Here is a 17,435-nt window from a genome sequence, read left to right as displayed (position 1 = left end):
TTTTTTTTTTTTTTGGAGAGATGGTGAAGTTTGTAATTGAATCATTTTGGTTTCTTTTTGCAGGCTTTAGGAGAAGAAGCTAAAGCAAGATATGAAAAGATCAGATTCAAAATCGTTGATTTGGTATATTCAAAAGCAACATTTTAAAAAAAAAATTGTTTGATGCTTTTAGTAAAATCTTGTTTTTTTTTCCGATCTGATTATGATTTTGTTAACAGGATGATTACGCTGCTGATGATGATGAGTATGAGGAGAAATTGAAGAAAGAGGATGTTGCTTTCTTCTTCTTAGCCACGTTAGTTCTTTTTTAGCTGTTTCATTTCGTTGGGATTTGTTATTAAGTTTGTTTGAATCTTGTGGCTGATCTGGTTTTTACAATCTGGATGTAGATATGGAGATGGTGAGCCTACAGATAATGCAGCCAGATTCTACAAATGGTTCACTGAGGTGAGTTTCTTTTTTTTTGCTTGGCTCAGTTAGTTGCTGTAACGTGTTTTTCTTGTTTCTGAAGTTGTAAACATGTGTTTAACAGGGGAATGATAGAGGAGAATGGCTTACAAACTTTAAGTATGGAGTGTTTGGATTAGGAAACAGACAATATGAACATTTTAATAAGGTTTATAAACTTTTTTGGTTTTTCTCCTGTCACTATTTCCCGCTTCCTTCCAAACTTTGGACAGAGTTAATATTCCAACTGTTTTGTAAATTTGGGTTGCAGGTTGCTAAAGTTGTAGATGACCTCCTTGTCGAACAAGGTTAGTTTGTTTCTTTTTTTCATCATTCGTCTTGGGTCTCTCATATCCGGTCTTGATGTGTTCTATATTATTCAGTAATGGTTTCTAACTTCATGAGTGGTTTGTTCAGGTGCACAGCGTATTGTACAGGTTGGTCTTGGAGATGATGACCAATGTATCGAAGATGACTTCACGGCTTGGTATTTACATTTTTCTCTTCTATTGACTTCTTATGTGCATTGCTACCTTGGCCGTTTGTATTTTTTTTTTCTTTTGGGCTCAATTTTGCTACCTCTTGCAGGCGAGAAGCATTGTGGCCCGAGCTTGATACATTGCTTAGGGAAGAAGGTGATACAGCTGTTGCCACACCATACACTGCAGCTGTATTAGAATACAGAGTTTCTATTCACGACTCTGAAGATGCCAAATTCAATGATAAAATCATGGCCAATGGGAATGGTCACACCGCTTTTGATGCTCAACATCCTTACAAGTACGCTAGAAAGCCACTTCTTATCTTTTTTACTTTATAATCTTGTCTTGTTACTTGATCTAATCTTTGCTTATTTGGCTTTTAAAGAGCAAATGTAGCCGTTAAAAAGGAGCTTCATACTCCTGAGTCTGACCGTTCTTGCACCCATTTGGAATTTGACATTGCTGGAAGTGGACTTACGTGAGTTTTACTACTATTTAAGAATGTATATAGAATCAGATGGTAATATTCATGAAGAATAACATGAATGTATATTTTATATCTTGTCAGGTATGAAACTGGAGATCATGTTGGTGTACTTTGTGATAATTTAAGTGAAACTGTAGATGAAGCCCTGAAGTTGCTGGATATGTCACCTGATACTTATTTCTCACTTCACTCTGAAAAAGAAGATGGCACACCAATCAGCAGCTCACTTCCTCCTCCATTCCCACCCTGTAACTTGAGAACAGCCCTTACACAATATGCATGTCTATTGAGTTCTCCTAAGAAGGTTGGTTGGGTTCATTTATCATCTGGTTATGATCATTCTTTTGTCTTCATAGAGATTCAAATTCAGTGGATGCTTGTTTTCTTGCAGTCTGCTTTACTTGCTTTGTCTGCTCATGCATCTGATCCCACCGAAGCAGAACGATTGACACATCTTGCTTCACCTGCTGGAAAGGTCGTGGCTGAACTTTTTAGCTATTATTCACTTCATTTTCCTATTTTTGTTAAAAGTTATCTGACGAAGTATACATTGTGTCCTTTCAACAACAGGATGAATATTCAAAGTGGGTAGTAGAGAGTCAAAGGAGTTTACTAGAGGTGATGGCCGAGTTTCCTTCAGCCAAGCCACCACTTGGTGTCTTCTTTGCTGGAGTTGCTCCAAGGTTGCAGCCTAGGTTCTATTCGATATCATCATCTCCCAAGTGAGTAGTTTTCATTATCTCGTTCTTTTGTCGTCCAGTTGTCGGCTGAGACTTATCTTGTAATTTTAGGGTATTGAAACATTGTCCTGTTTACTTGTATAGGATTGCAGAAACTAGAATTCATGTCACATGTGCGCTGGTTCATGAGAAGATGCCAACCGGAAGGATACATAAGGGAGTGTGTTCGACTTGGATGAAGGTAAAAAAAAGGCCCGTAAATCTGACAGCTTCCTGCATACATACTACATTATAACCTTTGTGTTGTTTGTGTCATTTCTTATTGATGCATGTGAGCTCTGTGATTAAGTCTGAATGTTTTTTTTTGTGTGTGTCGTAAACACAGAATGCGGTGCCTTATGAGAAGAGTGAAAACTGCTCCTCGGCTCCAATATTTGTCAGGCAATCCAACTTCAAGCTTCCTTCTGATTCTAAGGTACCGATCATCATGATTGGTCCAGGGACTGGATTGGCTCCATTCAGAGGTTTCCTTCAGGAAAGACTCGCGTTGGTAGAATCTGGTGTTGAACTTGGACCATCAGTTTTGTTCTTTGGATGCAGAAACCGTAGAATGGTAAGAAAGCCGTTTCTCAGTACTCAATCATATATCATCATTGGCTTATTCAGTTTCTCAAGTCAGTCCTCTCATATTTGTAGGATTTCATCTACGAGGAAGAGCTGCAGCGATTTGTTGAGAGCGGTGCTCTCGCAGAGCTAATTGTTGCCTTCTCTCGTGAAGGACCCACCAAAGAATATGTACAGCACAAAATGATGGACAAGGTATGAGCTTAATAACCCCAAACCAAGACGCAGATTTTGTATATACATTCAGATTCGCAAGCTGACATTATTTGTAATGCAGGCTTCTGATATCTGGAACATGATCTCTCGAGGAGCATATGTATATGTTTGCGGTGACGCAAAAGGCATGGCAAGAGACGTTCACAGGTCCCTCCACACGATAGCTCAAGAACAGGTATGCTTGGTTGAGATCAATCTAGTATTATCACTGTCCTAATCACAAACCGACTCTAATGGGTTTATTTTGTTATGTCTTGTCCTGTTTTTAGGGATCAATGGATTCAACTAAAGCAGAGGGTTTTGTGAAGAATCTGCAAATGAGTGGAAGATATCTGAGAGATGTATGGTAACGAGACTATTGAAGCCACACACTCACTGTGTACTTATATTCAATATATATACGGCACAGAAGTGCCACACTGTGATGATCATTAAGTTTGTGATCGCAAGGAGAAATGAACTTCCTTTTTTTCCATTTTTAATTTCTTTTCACATGTTTTGATAAATCCTATATTTTTTTATAACTCACTGCTATATAGCCCCCAACCAAAAGAAAAAATGCATAAGATGTTGTGGTGGGTATGTATTTATGAACGATTGTGTTATATACAAAAGTCAGCACATTTGGTATGAATTAGTCAGCACCTTTGGTATGCATTATATATGCAGCAGCAAGACTTTGGACCAAAGTCCCCATTTTGGGGAAAATCATATTTCTATAATCATTTACGAAATTGCTAAAATGTTTGTTAGCTAGAATGTTGTGTGTTAATCCTTACATGTACATGTCATATGAACATAATATTTATGTGTTATCTATTACTATTATAAAACAACAGTGTTTAATTTGTGTCGTACGAAACAAAAATAACATGCTATTCGAAAACAACTTAAACACGTTAAGATCTTGTTTAAAGAGACTAAAGTTAGTTTTTGTCAAAACAAGCCAATATAAAATAAACTCACAACTTAAGTTATTGAGTATTACTTGCACAAGAAGAAAAAGTTATCTTGTATTAAAGTGGCCAACACTGTTTTTTCTGGGTATATTTAACGCCAAACTAGCCAACGATATAAGGAGCAAAAAGGTGACAAGTCGATGTGTTTTCGATGTAAGAGTCAAATAATTTAATAATGACAGGAAGATATAGAAAGCGATTGGTGGAAAACTTCTAGTTCATTCATTCGGAAGTGCTTTTTGGTGGTTGAGAATGTAATTTGAAGAGAATTGAGAAATGAGGGGAATGGACCGAAGGGTTTGGTGGCTAGGTGAGAGCACATATGGTTGTGTATTAGTAGAGCACACCGCACACCGGCACACGTGAGTTACATTGACGCGTGCCAAAATAAGTAGGTGGGCAGAAGAGTTTTCCAACAACAAAAACAACATGTTTCTTTCCTCTTTCAACTACTTATGTGTTGTGTGTTTCTCTCGTCCTCATAATTTTGTCTTATAATTCTTTTGTACTATTAAAGATTAATTAGTAGTCTTCCTTAACTAAAAGTGATTGCATAAATGACAATATGCCCACGTCTAGCTGATAGGAACCGGTCGTCGGCTTTACTTGCCATGTTACATTATTATAGTATTACTCTTTTTTCGTTGATTTTTTAAGCAAAATTAATGATAGTCTAATCTTGGATAGTTTGTAGTTGGTCACTTTACTTCTCCAAAACATAATTCCAAGGATAAACTTTTAAGCATTATATTTATTTTTAAAAAGATGATCTACCTTTCAAATTGTAAAAGCTACCTAGTATAATGTATTAATTTTTATTTGCTTTTTGTTTCTGTTTTGTTAAAGTAGTAATTTTATTTGCCAACATGCAGAATAACTAATAAGCTGTTTACAGTGCATTGCAGCTAGATTACTAATTTTTATATTATGGAGAGAAAGAGCATTAATGACTTTACACCAATAAAAAACAAGTATGGAGAGAATGTCAATCAAGTGCAAGTGGAAGGGTATAACATACATATCCTTTCATTATTATCAGGAAAAGTATTAATTAAACAACTTTATAAAGTTGATGTAACTCTAAGAAAACTAGAAATTTCCACATATATACTATATTTTGTATATATAAAGGATATGTATTTGCTATTTACAAAGGGAGAAAAAAAAGAAGTATATCATCATTTATGTGTAAAATATAGGAATAGTAAGAATTACTACCCGTTGACAAAAGGAAATAGAGAATTGTAGAGTTTATTATTATAACACTCGATAAAGATGATGTCACATGAATAAAGATCATGTGGACATTGGTAGGTGATGTATGTGTAAATGATATCACATAATTGAATAATTGATTTCAGTATTTCACATGTTTTGTCAACGTCGTCGTCACAGCGGAACAAAATATATTAAAGGATATTATTGACTTTTAGGGTTAATAAATCAACTTTGAACCGTATTTTTCAAAAATACCGTAAAGTTAGTATAATGGAAACTTTTTGAAAAGGTTGAATTCAAGCTATGTTTCTTATCTTGTGGCTTTGTCAAATAATTAGACTGGAAAATTAAACTTGACTGTGGAATTATTCTTCTCAATAGAATCAGAAATGATGATCGATTTTAGGATTTTACACACTAAATTTGCAATTTCTTTATGTTATGTTTTTATTTTTTTCCAATTGATCAAACGTTTAGGTACATACATTAGATAACATTGCAATTGTCATCTCCATGGTTGGTCATTTGACTGTTGTGACCACTTGACATATAACGACTAACTTTGGGCCGTGAATTGAGGCCCAATATAGATAGTTTTTTTTTTGGGCAAACAGGATAGTTTAAAACGACATCTATCCCATTTCAGTGACAACGCGCGTTATCTATCCAATAATATGGTTTGTTACTTCCAAGGCATCAAGCAAACTCTGTTTTAATATCAAGAGCATCAAACTGAAATCTTACAAACTGGGCTAACTGATCTCAGAATACAACAACATAGACGGGATATTCCTATGTCCTGATAGCATCTTCAAATTCTTCATCTTTCGGACACACTTCGGATATACAGAACGTTACATCTGTGTGCACATGAGTGGGTAAATGAATTCAATGGACCCGAAAGTTCTAAAAGCAATTACATGTCATTGTTGTTTAATAAAACCATAACTAGTAGATGAATGTTCTAGTCAATTGCTTAGTCCAGTTCGTAAGTCTTATCAAACTAATGACCCTTCTTCACTGTGAATCATCATCATGGAAACACGTAAACTAACTTATAAGAAGAAAATAAGTAAGACAATGCAGTAATATTACCTGATCAAGATTTCTTCTAGAGTATCGGAAATCTCAATGGCTACAGTGAACGGTACAGTTTATCGCTAAATAGGTTTCATCATTTCCTCAAATACATTTTAGGGAGACCAAACATTAAATTAGCAGGTAATTGTTTTGAACCTGTTGTTACTTTCACGGGTTTCCTCGCCTCTGTTGACTCCTACATGAACTTGTATAATTTGATCTCTGTACTCTTAAAACAGAGGTTGATGTTATATTTGTCAAAAACGACCTGCTTAATGTGCCTTCTATTTAAAAAGTTTTAGAGGAAGGCTGCAATCTATTAATGATATAATATAACCCACGTAATAGTAACTATTGTGTGGGTCTTTGATTCGTGCGGGTTTTTCAATGGAAACTATCAGATGCAATGAAATGAAATTGAAGTATTTATTACAGGCATGGTCCATTATCAAACGTTCTCATGGTGGTACTGTTCGTCAGCGTGTTCTAATATTAAATCGTGTTAGTCTTGTACTATAACAAAAAGAAGAATTATTATACGAAACAGAATCAAAGTGACTATATATATATATATATATATAGTTTATTTGTTTACAAAATTTTCCTCTTTTATTTTTTCAATAATAGATCAAAACAGTCGAGTACATTGCAATTGACAACTCCTTTTGTCGCATACATTAATGTGATTGTGAATGTGGTTGGTTCGTTTTACTTTCAAGATCTCATAAAACTACATGATGCATCCCATCTCAATGAAAAGGAACACGGCAGGAAGTTCGTTTTACTTTCAAGGTCTCATAAAAACATCACACTCAAATCTCACGAACATGGGTTGAATAATAGCTCATAGAATACAAGATTGAAAAATACAGAGACGATCGATTTCTAAGTCCTCAAAAGCATAGGCTAGTCTTGATCAGCATCTTCAAGTTCTTCATCTTCTGGCACACCTCGGACATACAAGACATTGTTGCATCTGTGTGTAAAAATTAGGTACTATTAATTCAAACGGAGCCGTAAAAATTTTAATGCAAGCAATTTACAAAACTGATAGAGAGGCGTGCGTGGGTCTAGTAGTAATGGCTAAGTCCAATTCTTCACATTTTCGCTGGAAACATATACTGAATTTTTGAAGGAGACAACTAAGTAAAAGATAATGGAGGTAATAATATATATTTACCTGATCAAGATCTCTCCAAGGTTTCCTGTCAATTGCCCGTCGATGTATTCCTCAGTGTTTCCCAGCTGCATAAACACAGTTTGGAAAATCTCAATGGCTGCAATGAAATGAAATGATGATCTATGTATCTATTATACGTATGTGGGTTATATTATATCATTAATAGATTGCAGCCTTCCTCTAAAACTTTTTAAATAGAAATCACATTAAGCAGGTCGTTTTTGACAAATATAACATCAACCTCTGTTTTAAAAGTAGAGAGATCAAATTATAAAACTTAAAAGAATTGAAGATAGGAGCAAAGACCGCACCTGCAAGTTCATGTAGGAGTCAACAGAGGCGAGGAAACCTGTGAAAGTAACAACAGATTCAGGGAAGACTATATAAACAAGATATACAAGCTCTGATTAACCAAAAAGTGTAATAAAATTCAGCACACTAGAGGAAAATAAATAGATGATACCTTTGTATTCCATTCCCCATTTAAGCTTAACGATAACAGTCTTGCCAGTCAAGTTGTTCAAGAATGGTTTCGGGTTAACTGGAATGGTCTGCAAAACACAAAACAAACATGGATCATCATCAAAAACACTATCCCAATGAACTCGAAGCATCTCAAGTATATCAGAATGGAATGAAACTATGCAGTGACTATATACTCTTAATTACATGTAAATCAATGACAACAAGTATAGTATTGGAGTCAATTAACAAAACCATTCGAATGAACTCAAAGCAACTCAAGTGACTATACTCTTTAACTACATACTATAACACAATGGCACAAAGTAAAGAGAGTCAATTACAAAACCAGGATTTAAAAATTCGCAATCGTATCCACTAAAACCAAACCCATCGATAAATCTATAGGAACGAGGAGGATGAATCGAAGAAAACAGAGCTGTAAGAGCTCAAAACACCGAATTTTGCAGATTACGAAAACCCTAATTCTACGAAACAAGTGGAATCCTAAATTTGAGTTCAACGAAGAAAGAAAATAATGAATCGAAGCTCGAAATTAGCGACGGGGGGGGGGGGGGGGAATAAGAAAGAGAATGGGAACTTACAGCCNAGCCATGATTTAGCGGTACGAAGCGACGAGACGAGACGAAAGATTTGAGAAGATGAAAAAAATCACTACTTGTGTGGTTTCCTTCTTCGATCTATCGATTGATTAGGGTTTATGGTTTCCAGATTCGTTCCTACACAACTAAACCAAAAAAAAAAAAAAAAAAAANAGGATCTGCGCCTCAAAAAGTTTCTTAGAAGGCCCAATATTAATTTATTACGGCCCATTAGTAACCCTTATTCAAAATATATAAAACACTAGATTATCTTCTAAATCATGTGTGATTTGATTAGTTAGTGCCAAAAATTTAATATGATTTATACATTCAACCATTCGTAATTCTTCGATCAGTGATTAAGCATATTTTCCCTTTTCACCGATCCAAAACAAAATACTCATTTCATCAGTCCTAAATATTTCGGATGTAGCAGCTCATGTAGTCATGTTTTTGGAAGTATAAACCCCAAACATATTTGGAAGTATATAGAGAGTAGAAGAAGCAAATAAGTGCACGAAATCTGGATTGTCTAAAATGATTTATGAGTTCTGAATTTGCATTTAACAGTGTTTAAGTCACGCTTACCTTTCCTTTATGCGATTGGACGTGAACAGAGAAGAGAAAAAAAAAGGTCCACTGATCTTTTATTATGATCAAATTTCGTCAGCTTACCCTTATAAAATAATAGCTGGCTTTCTTCTTTCTGACCATCCAATATTCCAATTCCATAGTTTAAATTATGTATATAACATTCCATTAGAATTGTATAATTATTAGATTTAACTTAAAACGTGCGTTAATCACATATATGATATTTGACAAAAGGATTGGGTGAACCATCCATCAAATTCCTTTTTATTGTATTGGATCATCTAGTGCAATGTATTTGTCAATCTTCTTAGGCCCTTTTCATAAATAAATAAATAAAAATAATATCTTTTTTACTATGATAATGAAAACGCATATTAATTCAGCATGCTAATAGAAAAAAAGTTATCCGCATCATGATTTTTATATGTTTGAACAAAATAAAAATAAACTTTTTAAGTGTGAACTCCGAAGTCAATCATCCAACTTTTTGCGTTTAAAGGTAAAATAGTAACATTGCACCCGCAATGTGAATAGAGGTAAACAAATCAAACTTTGTGATCAAGCAATGTGAATAGAGTAACTTAATTATGACTTATGCCTTGCAGAGTAAGTTGATGTAAGTTGAAAAAATATGAGATACAAAGTGGAGCCTGTGGGCTGTGGCTCTAATTGCTTTCCTTGAGTATTGTTCTTAAACAATTCAATTCCATTCATCGTCACTACTCTTCCACTTCGTCGATTTCGTATACCAAAACTAGATTAATTTGTGAAAGTATCAAAAACTTAAGAGTAAAATCATCGTGTTAACCCCTAGTTGTAATAACGGAAACGCATATTTAGTGTAAGCCGGAAAACGTCATTTTCCGCTGACCTCAGTTACACGCATCGATTCTTACCTCTTGTTTTGTATCTTTAGTTTGTCAGAATGTATTAGTCTTTCTCTTGATTGTCTCGACTATCTTCACATATAGTATGCTTCATACAGTTTTATTTGTGAAAGCTTTCTTATTTTTTCTTCCTTTTTCCTTTTAATATAAAATTAATTGAATTCTTAGCTACTTTACAAAATATATCAAATGAGAATTGTTTCAATATTTTTATAGTTTGTGTTCCCTAATTATTTTTACTGAATCAGACGTGTTGGCAGGTCGATCATATATATATGTATAATATGATTGTTTGTATGTAATACATGAATAACACATGAATTTGTAGTATTATAAATTAATGGAATGGAATGTAGTGTATTATGTAAGTTATTTTTGTCAAAACATCGAATGTGATATTCGAAGTTGTATACTAATTCGAGTCTATATTTTATACAAAACATCGGTTAGCTTTTGTCCAAGTCTTTTTAATTTAATGGTTGGGTGTACAGTTCTATGCAAATTTTCGTGATCGTGGTATGTAATTTTTGTGTGTAAGGCATATTGTCTTTTCAACCAAAGTTTTACATCATGGAGAAAATTTAAATTTCCTTTTTTCAAACATTATTAATTGTGTTTGAAGAATTCTATATCTATCATTCTTGACCCGGCTTTTATATAACTCAATTTAATTTCTGTGATGAAAATATAGCATAAAATCGAAAAGATTCATGAATAAATGATCAATGATATATGAAGACTAGCTAGAGTTACTATTCTTATACGTTACGAATATTTATTGGTTACTGTGTAATTGTATGAGAATGATATTACCTATATTTCCACGTACGTAACAAAAAAAAACATGAATCAACAGTTAAGAAAATATATAAATGCTATATGTTGTTGTTATTACCACAATCAATATCTAATTATATAAAGTTGGGTTTAGAAAGTTAGTCATTAACAAAATTTTGACATGTGTCAAGTTATCAATATGAAATTTTGACATGTGTAAATATTTAATAGGAAAAATTTGATTACAACAAAATGAAAATATTTTGTTTTAAAAAATATTAATAAAGTAAAAAGATAATTATAAAAAATTTCAGAATTTAGAAAAAAACAAAGTTTTTAAAAATAATTATAAGGAGATTATATATATATATATATATTTTATCAAATTAAAAATTATAATATTATTTACTTATTTCAAATTTTAAGTGATTAATTATTTAGAAAAAAAAAGATTGAGGAAAATATACTTTTAATTATTAATTCTTAATTGTGTACCCTCTTCTATATAATCAAAGATCGCCTCATATTTAAATAATTTATTCAAAAACATTGTTTTCAACTTTGTTTAATTGGGAATATATTTTAATGGAAAAATAAATTTTTCTTATTTTCTTAAACCAAATTTTTTTACTACTTTCTTCTTTTTCAGTTGGGAATATCTAAGATTAATATGTTGACAAAAAAAAAATTAATATATGAGTCTTCTTTTTTTAATATTGTATTTTAAAATTTATTGTAGTATTTTTAGATTATTTTAATTTATATTTTAATCTTTGAATGATTTGGAATTCATATATTAACATGTTTATAATTTTCTATTGTTTCTTTAATTATGCCAAATTAATTTTTTTTCAATTTCTCAACCTTGATTGGTTGGTCATAAACCCTTCTTTTTTTTTTGCAAACATTGTTACCATTGTTCATTCAATCCCAAAGGGAGAGAACGAATAGAAGCTCATCAACCTAATAAATTGATAAAATAGGCTAATCAAACACAAATGTACAACAAACATAGATAGATAGATTGGAAAAAAAAAATTGTTGTTGATATATCCATAGGAGCTCAAAGACTCTAACACCTTGGTTTGCAGAAATGTTTAAAAGAATTGATTTAGCCACATACGTCACCAAAATGCACTTATTTTTTCAGTCAAGGGTCTCGAGAGAATTTTATGATGCGTGATATTTCTGGAAGTGATTGTCGAAATTGTGCGAGTGAGGACAAAACACAAGAAAATATCATTTGTTGATTTGTAAGGTCGGTAATCAAATTTTAAAAGATTTCCAGACGTAACAAACCGGCCATCGAATATGGGTTGGTCCACAAGCCGGGAATAGATGTAGGGCCCACTTGGGAAGGTGGGCTCATGGACTAAGAGTAGACATGGGCTCACTAAACAATGTGGCGGTTGAAGCGTTATAGAGACAAAGGCTACATCATGGTGTGTCAAAGACACTTCCACGAATACATTGAGAAATTTGGCATTAGTTACTATCAAAAGATTTTGTGACGATTGAAAAAGGTTTTAACGTTTATTGGTCGTCAGAGCAAGCTATTTTGAAAAAGCAAAAAGACGTGAACATTTTCTCTCCACACAGGATGAGGGCAGAGCCGAGGTTCTCTCTATGGTAGAGAAGGTTGGACACAAGGTTATTTACCGAACAGAGGAAGGTGGAGGAGGTTGGACGCATGGTTATCTCTCCAAGGGAGGAAGACGGAGACAAGGTTCTCTCCATGATGGAGGAAGTTGGACGTAAGGTTCTTTACATAAAGGATGAGGGCAGAGCCGAGGTTTTTTCCATGGTGGTCATACATTATTGTGATGATACATCATTGATTAGTATATTATGTTATCAATAAACACATTAAGCCAACTATTTTACTTTCACTTTGGCATAGTTACTATCACGAATACATTGGGAAATTTAACATTAGTTACTATCAAAAGATTTTTTTGTGAAGTTAGAAAATTGTTTTTACTTTTATTGGTTGTCGGAACAAGCTATTTTGAGATAGCAAAAGGACGTGAACATATTTTCTCCACATAGGAGGAGGGCAGAGCCGAGGTTCTCCCTATGGTAGAGAAGGTTGGACACAAAATTATCTCCGCAAGGGAGGAAGGTGGAGGAGATTGGACGTAAGGTTATCTCTCCAAGGAAGAAAGGCGGAGCCAAAGTTCTCTCCATAGTGGAAGAGGTTGGACGCAAGGTTCTCTCCATCAGGGAAAAAGAAGGAGCCGATTTTTTCTCCATGGTGGTCATACATTATTATGATGATACATCATTGATTAGTATATTATGTAATATATTTTTTATTCAAAATGTTTTTTAAGCCAACAATTTTAATAATTAAAAAACTATGCAGAAGTGAAAGTAATATACTTGCCTTAATGTATTTATATAGACAGTTTCTAGATTGTGATAAAGAATATTTTTATAACATACAAGAGTACATTTAAGTATAAAAAATATACTTTTAATAGTAACATATATAAAAAATTTGTAAATTAATATAAATCAGTGTATTATAACAAAAATAAAATTTATATATAACATACAATAAATTTTAAAAAATTTAATTTTATTTCTAAAACTTTAAACCCGCACATCGGGCGGTCCTCATCTGTCATATATATAACTCAAATAATATTTTGAAAGACGATGAGAAATTTGGCAAACATAAAACTTGGAGCGGGTCAAAAATCTACAAATATATGCATTGTATAGGGAAAACACCAAAAGAAGTCTAAGCCGTTAAGTTAAACAATATAGTTTCCACTTTAAGTTCTTGTAAAAGTATTTGACCCTTCTAGAAGGCCATGTATATATATGTATGATGACAAAAACTTAATACTTACTTTCAATATCTTCATTGTCTTTCTCTCTCCCTCTCTCTCCCTGAAAGACATGGATACTTCCAAAAACTCTAATCTCCAAAACCCTACTAAACTCACAAAACCATTTCAATATTGTCAAGAAGAAGAAAAAGAAGAAGCACTATCTCTCCGGGATCTTCCCCTCAACGCCGAAAACATCAACCCCACCGCCACCCCAATCACCACCGAAGAACACCGTGAACCATCGACCGAGCTTTTTGAGTTTCTTACCTCAACCTCCTACGATGTTTCTCCGGCAGAAAACATAATCTTCGGCGGCAAACTCATCCCTTTAAACTACCAAAATGCCCTCTTTTCGCCTCCTGAACACATTAGCCCTCGAATTCGCGCACGTTCCGAGTCCTTATCCGCGATACAAGGCCATAAGCTTAACCGTCCCGGTAGTAATACCGTGGCACGTCTTGACAATGCCGGACCTATGAGGACAAGTCGTTCTTTAGATTATCGCAAGCTCTCACGTGGTCCAAACACCGTACATTCTCCACCGACAAGTAGTTCGCCGGCCAAAAACACTGTAAAGGCTGAGACGGCGTCCTCAGGAAGTGGAAAAAGTGTAAAACCGAGGAGATGGTATGTGATCATGTTTGGAATGGTTAAGTTCCCACCGGAGATTGAACTCAAAGATATCAAGAACCGTCAGAGTCGCCGGAACATACCACCGGTTATATTTCCGTCACCTACTAACCGGAAATCTCGTAGATCTCGATCGCCGTCACCGTCTCCTTCTTGGAGGTTTCTCAACGCTTTAAGTTGCAAGGAGCCTAGAAGCGTGGCTGCTACGGCGCCGTTTTGGGTGCCACATCCTTAATATTACTATATTATCCCTAGTAAAAAATTGCTTTGCTGTTGATTTAGAAAGGACAGGATCGTTATTTAGTATAAGTTTCATCGATATTCTAATTTATTTTTGTGAAAGAATGTCGATATTGTAATTTATTTGGTGAATCGATAATAGTTTGGAGTTTGCAGTCTTTGGACCATAAACATACCCGTCGTCACAACTTTTTCTTTTCTTTATGATTTCTTTTTTTGTTGTTGTTTTTTATTTTCAGCTCATTTGTTTGAATATTCCAAAGCATATTTTTTACATACGAGTACGTTGTTATTTTTGAAATTTAATTGGTTAGGTGAGGAATGAATGAATGATGATCGAAAGAGGCACGAGAAGGATATGAAAAATATTTATTACTTTACTTTTTCCTATGGGACTTGTCGATTTTATATGATTTAGACAGGAAGTTATTATATCTTCTTCTTTTTTTAATAGCATTTATTTGTGTTTTGAAATTCATGGTTGATAATTGGTATGAGATCAAATTCCATCTTAAGAGACTGTGACATGCACCTTTCTTTTTGTCCAAAGATTTCTAGATTTATAATCATTATACTTTTTTTTCTTTCTTTACAAATTAATTTCACCATATTCATGTGTTTATAGTGTACAACTTTATTAAGATTTTTATTGAGTTTATACTTGCAATAAGGTGAAGATTTTTTTTTTGATTTCAGAGTTCTTAATAATGTGTATTGACAGTATTGTTGTTGTCCGGATTGTTTTCACTAGAATTGACTTAAATTGATGATACGTTTGAGCTGTGACATTTAAGATTTGAACGTAGTGATGAAAGAAATTGACACGTCAACTACAATGAGCATTTTTTTAAAAAAATAAGGTAAGACAACAACAATGATTTCGAACAAAAGACTTGTGAAGTAAGTGAAAGGGGACAAAAGAATGTTTTTGTTCCAAAATAATATCTGAGAGACAAACAAACACTGGAGATATCATTGAACACAACACGCATTTTTGGTTTTCTACAGATACACGTCTAAACCGTAGCTTCAAGTTTTACAAATTGTATCTTACAAATTTACATGTCCCCCCTATATATTCCCTGTGGATAAGAGAGAGTAATAAAGCAGACTTGTCCTTCTTTGAATCTTTGTGACAAAGCTTTATTTAACCCTCTCTTCCTTTTTGAGGGATGTTGAATCAATCATGTCGCATCATCTAACGTGTGTACGCAAGAATCTGTGAAACAAAACCTGCAAAGATCCACGAGAAGGACGTAACGTTTAATATAAAGATTGTCTTAGAAAACTTGGAGTTATGATTTTAGATTCTGAAATATCATTCACCTGTCAATTTTTCTTGAGAGTATTTCCGAAACCATTGTTTAGGTTCTCAAGATGAATAAACTCGAAACGGTACTGGGGAGGTAAACAAAGGAAACTGATTCTGTTAAAGAGACTGTGATGGAGACAATAGTGTGGCATAACTCATGAGAATCAAGAGAAGAAGGACTCACTCAGAAGAAACAAAATTAGCATTAAAGAAAGAATGAGCTGAATCGGGCGGCTAAACGGAACACGAAACCGCCTTTGATAAAGACTGACTCTGTCAAAGAGCTGCACAATAAGAAACCAACAGCTAAGACTTTATGATATGATATAGTCGTGTAGAGATGATCTAATCGTGGAAGCTTACCTGGTTAAAATCACGACATCTCTGCAACCAAAACAGAGGTTTGGTTCCTTTTTCTTTAGGAGTGGCTTCAATCTGTGACAAAAATCTCTTCCTCTCTTCTTCTTTCGCATTATTAGGAACGTTAATCCTCAACGCACTGATATTAGGAACATTTGGTGAACTCCAAGTTCTTCTTGTACCAGCTTTTTTATCTGCTTGCACACGGATTATATCATCACCACTTTCAGGACTTCCTCTCTCTTCAATGTCAATCACACAGTCAGGAGTGTCACCGTAACATCTAGCTTCTCTTCTACCATTCATCTCAGCAATGGAACTTGTCGAGGAATCTCTCAAGTTGATGCTATCACTGTTTAAACTATCTGACGTCTGAGAAGATCCAGATAGAAACATAGCAAGATCATCACGCTCTTCTTTGTTAAGATCAACCCAACGCAAAGGTTGTTTCCCATTCTCGCTTAACGCTTCTTGCAAAGAAGTTTCTACTCGGTAAATCTGGTTTTCAATAGCGGTAACAAACTGTTTATGTCTAGTCAAGGTAGTGTCATCTCTACAATTTCCATGGCTCAACCTCACTGCCCTCTCAAACTCTTCCAACTGAATCAAGTTTACAACAATTAAAACCAAAATCACAAAACTTGACAGAAGTTTCACAAACAACATACCATGAAAGAACATTATTTTATATATATACCTGCCATTTAGCAGTGCTCAAAGCTGCTTGGAGTTCTTTGCAGAGCTCGTCTGAATTAACAGAAACCCGAGGAGGACCTTGTCTCTTCTCTTTAATCCATAACCTATACGCAGACTCCATTCTGGAAAAAAGGATCAAACTTTTCAAATTAGATATCTCAATTCTTCACCAAATCCCCTCACTTAGATCATGCTAGAAGAGCCAACCAATCACAAGAAGAAGAAAAAAATACAAATTACAAAAAACAGAGGAGAGAAGCATCAAACTCAAAAACCCTATTTCTTCTCAATCAAATTCCGATTCACAGGCTACACGAAACAATTACGAAGAAACAAGTTGAGATGAAAAAAAAAAAAAAAAAAAAAANAAACATTACATATCAGCAGATTCTTGAACCTCCTCAGCTGCGGAGAAAAAGACATCCTTTTGCCATAGATCGAAACTATTAGCTACCATCATCTCTCCCTCTCTCAATTAAGACCAAACCAATCTGCAAAATCTTCGCCGGAATAGATTATCTCCGATTATATCCAAATTAATAGATTCTGCTCCCCTTCTCCTCCCTTCTTCCTCTTCTTTTGCTTCTGCAGGAAAGAAGGAATTTTTATTTTCCCAGCTTTACGTTTTTTTTTTTGTATTAATTCTTTTTTTTTTTTTTTTT

At 34.1% G+C, this 17,435-nt stretch overlaps 4 protein-coding genes across 4 annotated transcripts in view; 2 read left to right on the top strand and 2 right to left on the bottom strand.

Annotated features, from left to right (window-relative positions):
• LOC104717177 (NADPH--cytochrome P450 reductase 2) overlaps positions 1-3,573 on the top strand; it is a gene marked incomplete in the record, with an annotated part of 4,395 nt that extends 822 nt beyond the window's left edge. Inside the window, 15 exon segments of the mRNA XM_010434712.2 lie at positions 219-295; positions 390-447; positions 533-616; positions 719-755; positions 865-934; positions 1,036-1,227; positions 1,315-1,407; positions 1,498-1,720; positions 1,808-1,891; positions 1,987-2,138; positions 2,241-2,337; positions 2,482-2,709; positions 2,793-2,915; positions 2,998-3,111; positions 3,206-3,573. Coding sequence (XP_010433014.1) covers positions 219-295; positions 390-447; positions 533-616; positions 719-755; positions 865-934; positions 1,036-1,227; positions 1,315-1,407; positions 1,498-1,720; positions 1,808-1,891; positions 1,987-2,138; positions 2,241-2,337; positions 2,482-2,709; positions 2,793-2,915; positions 2,998-3,111; positions 3,206-3,286 — 1,713 coding nt within the window.
• Positions 6,880-8,583, bottom strand: LOC104717176 (probable small nuclear ribonucleoprotein F). Its single transcript, XM_010434711.2, has 5 exons — positions 8,446-8,583; positions 7,837-7,924; positions 7,685-7,722; positions 7,374-7,438; positions 6,880-7,169 (listed from the first exon to the last, which is right to left on the bottom strand). The coding sequence occupies exons 1-5, from the start codon at positions 8,449-8,451 to the stop codon at positions 7,100-7,102; spliced, it is 267 nt and encodes an 88-aa protein (XP_010433013.1). The 5' UTR covers positions 8,452-8,583; the 3' UTR covers positions 6,880-7,099.
• On the top strand, positions 13,530-14,560 carry LOC104717175. The gene has a single exon (XM_010434710.2). It carries the CDS (start codon positions 13,603-13,605, stop codon positions 14,398-14,400), a length of 798 nt encoding a protein of 265 aa, XP_010433012.1. The 5' UTR covers positions 13,530-13,602; the 3' UTR covers positions 14,401-14,560.
• Positions 15,316-17,273, bottom strand: LOC104717174 (the record flags this gene model as incomplete). Its single annotated transcript, XM_010434708.2, is given in 6 exon segments — positions 15,316-15,638; positions 15,732-15,803; positions 15,902-16,001; positions 16,081-16,677; positions 16,775-16,895; positions 17,151-17,273. Coding segments are annotated over 5 exon segments (927 nt in total). The 3' UTR covers positions 15,316-15,638; positions 15,732-15,777.

This window comes from Camelina sativa, chromosome 10, assembly GCF_000633955.1.
Source record: "Camelina sativa cultivar DH55 chromosome 10, Cs, whole genome shotgun sequence".
Classification (NCBI taxonomy): domain Eukaryota; kingdom Viridiplantae; phylum Streptophyta; class Magnoliopsida; order Brassicales; family Brassicaceae; genus Camelina; species Camelina sativa.
The sequence above is the reverse complement of the archived record's forward strand: the minus strand, read 5'-3'. Positions and strand labels throughout refer to the sequence as shown.

Coding starts and splice junctions, on each gene's coding strand:
- LOC104717176 (XM_010434711.2), bottom strand. Junction 7,439..7,684: donor ACTCCTACATGAACTTGCAG/GTGCGGTCTTTG, acceptor GTGTTTATGCAG/CTGGGAAACACTGAGGAATA. Junction 7,170..7,373: donor CTTGGAGAGATCTTGATCAG/GTAAATATATAT, acceptor TTTTACACACAG/ATGCAACAATGTCTTGTATG.
- LOC104717175 (XM_010434710.2), top strand. CDS start 13,603: ATGGATACTTCCAAAAACTCTAATCTCCAAAACCCTACTAAACTCACA.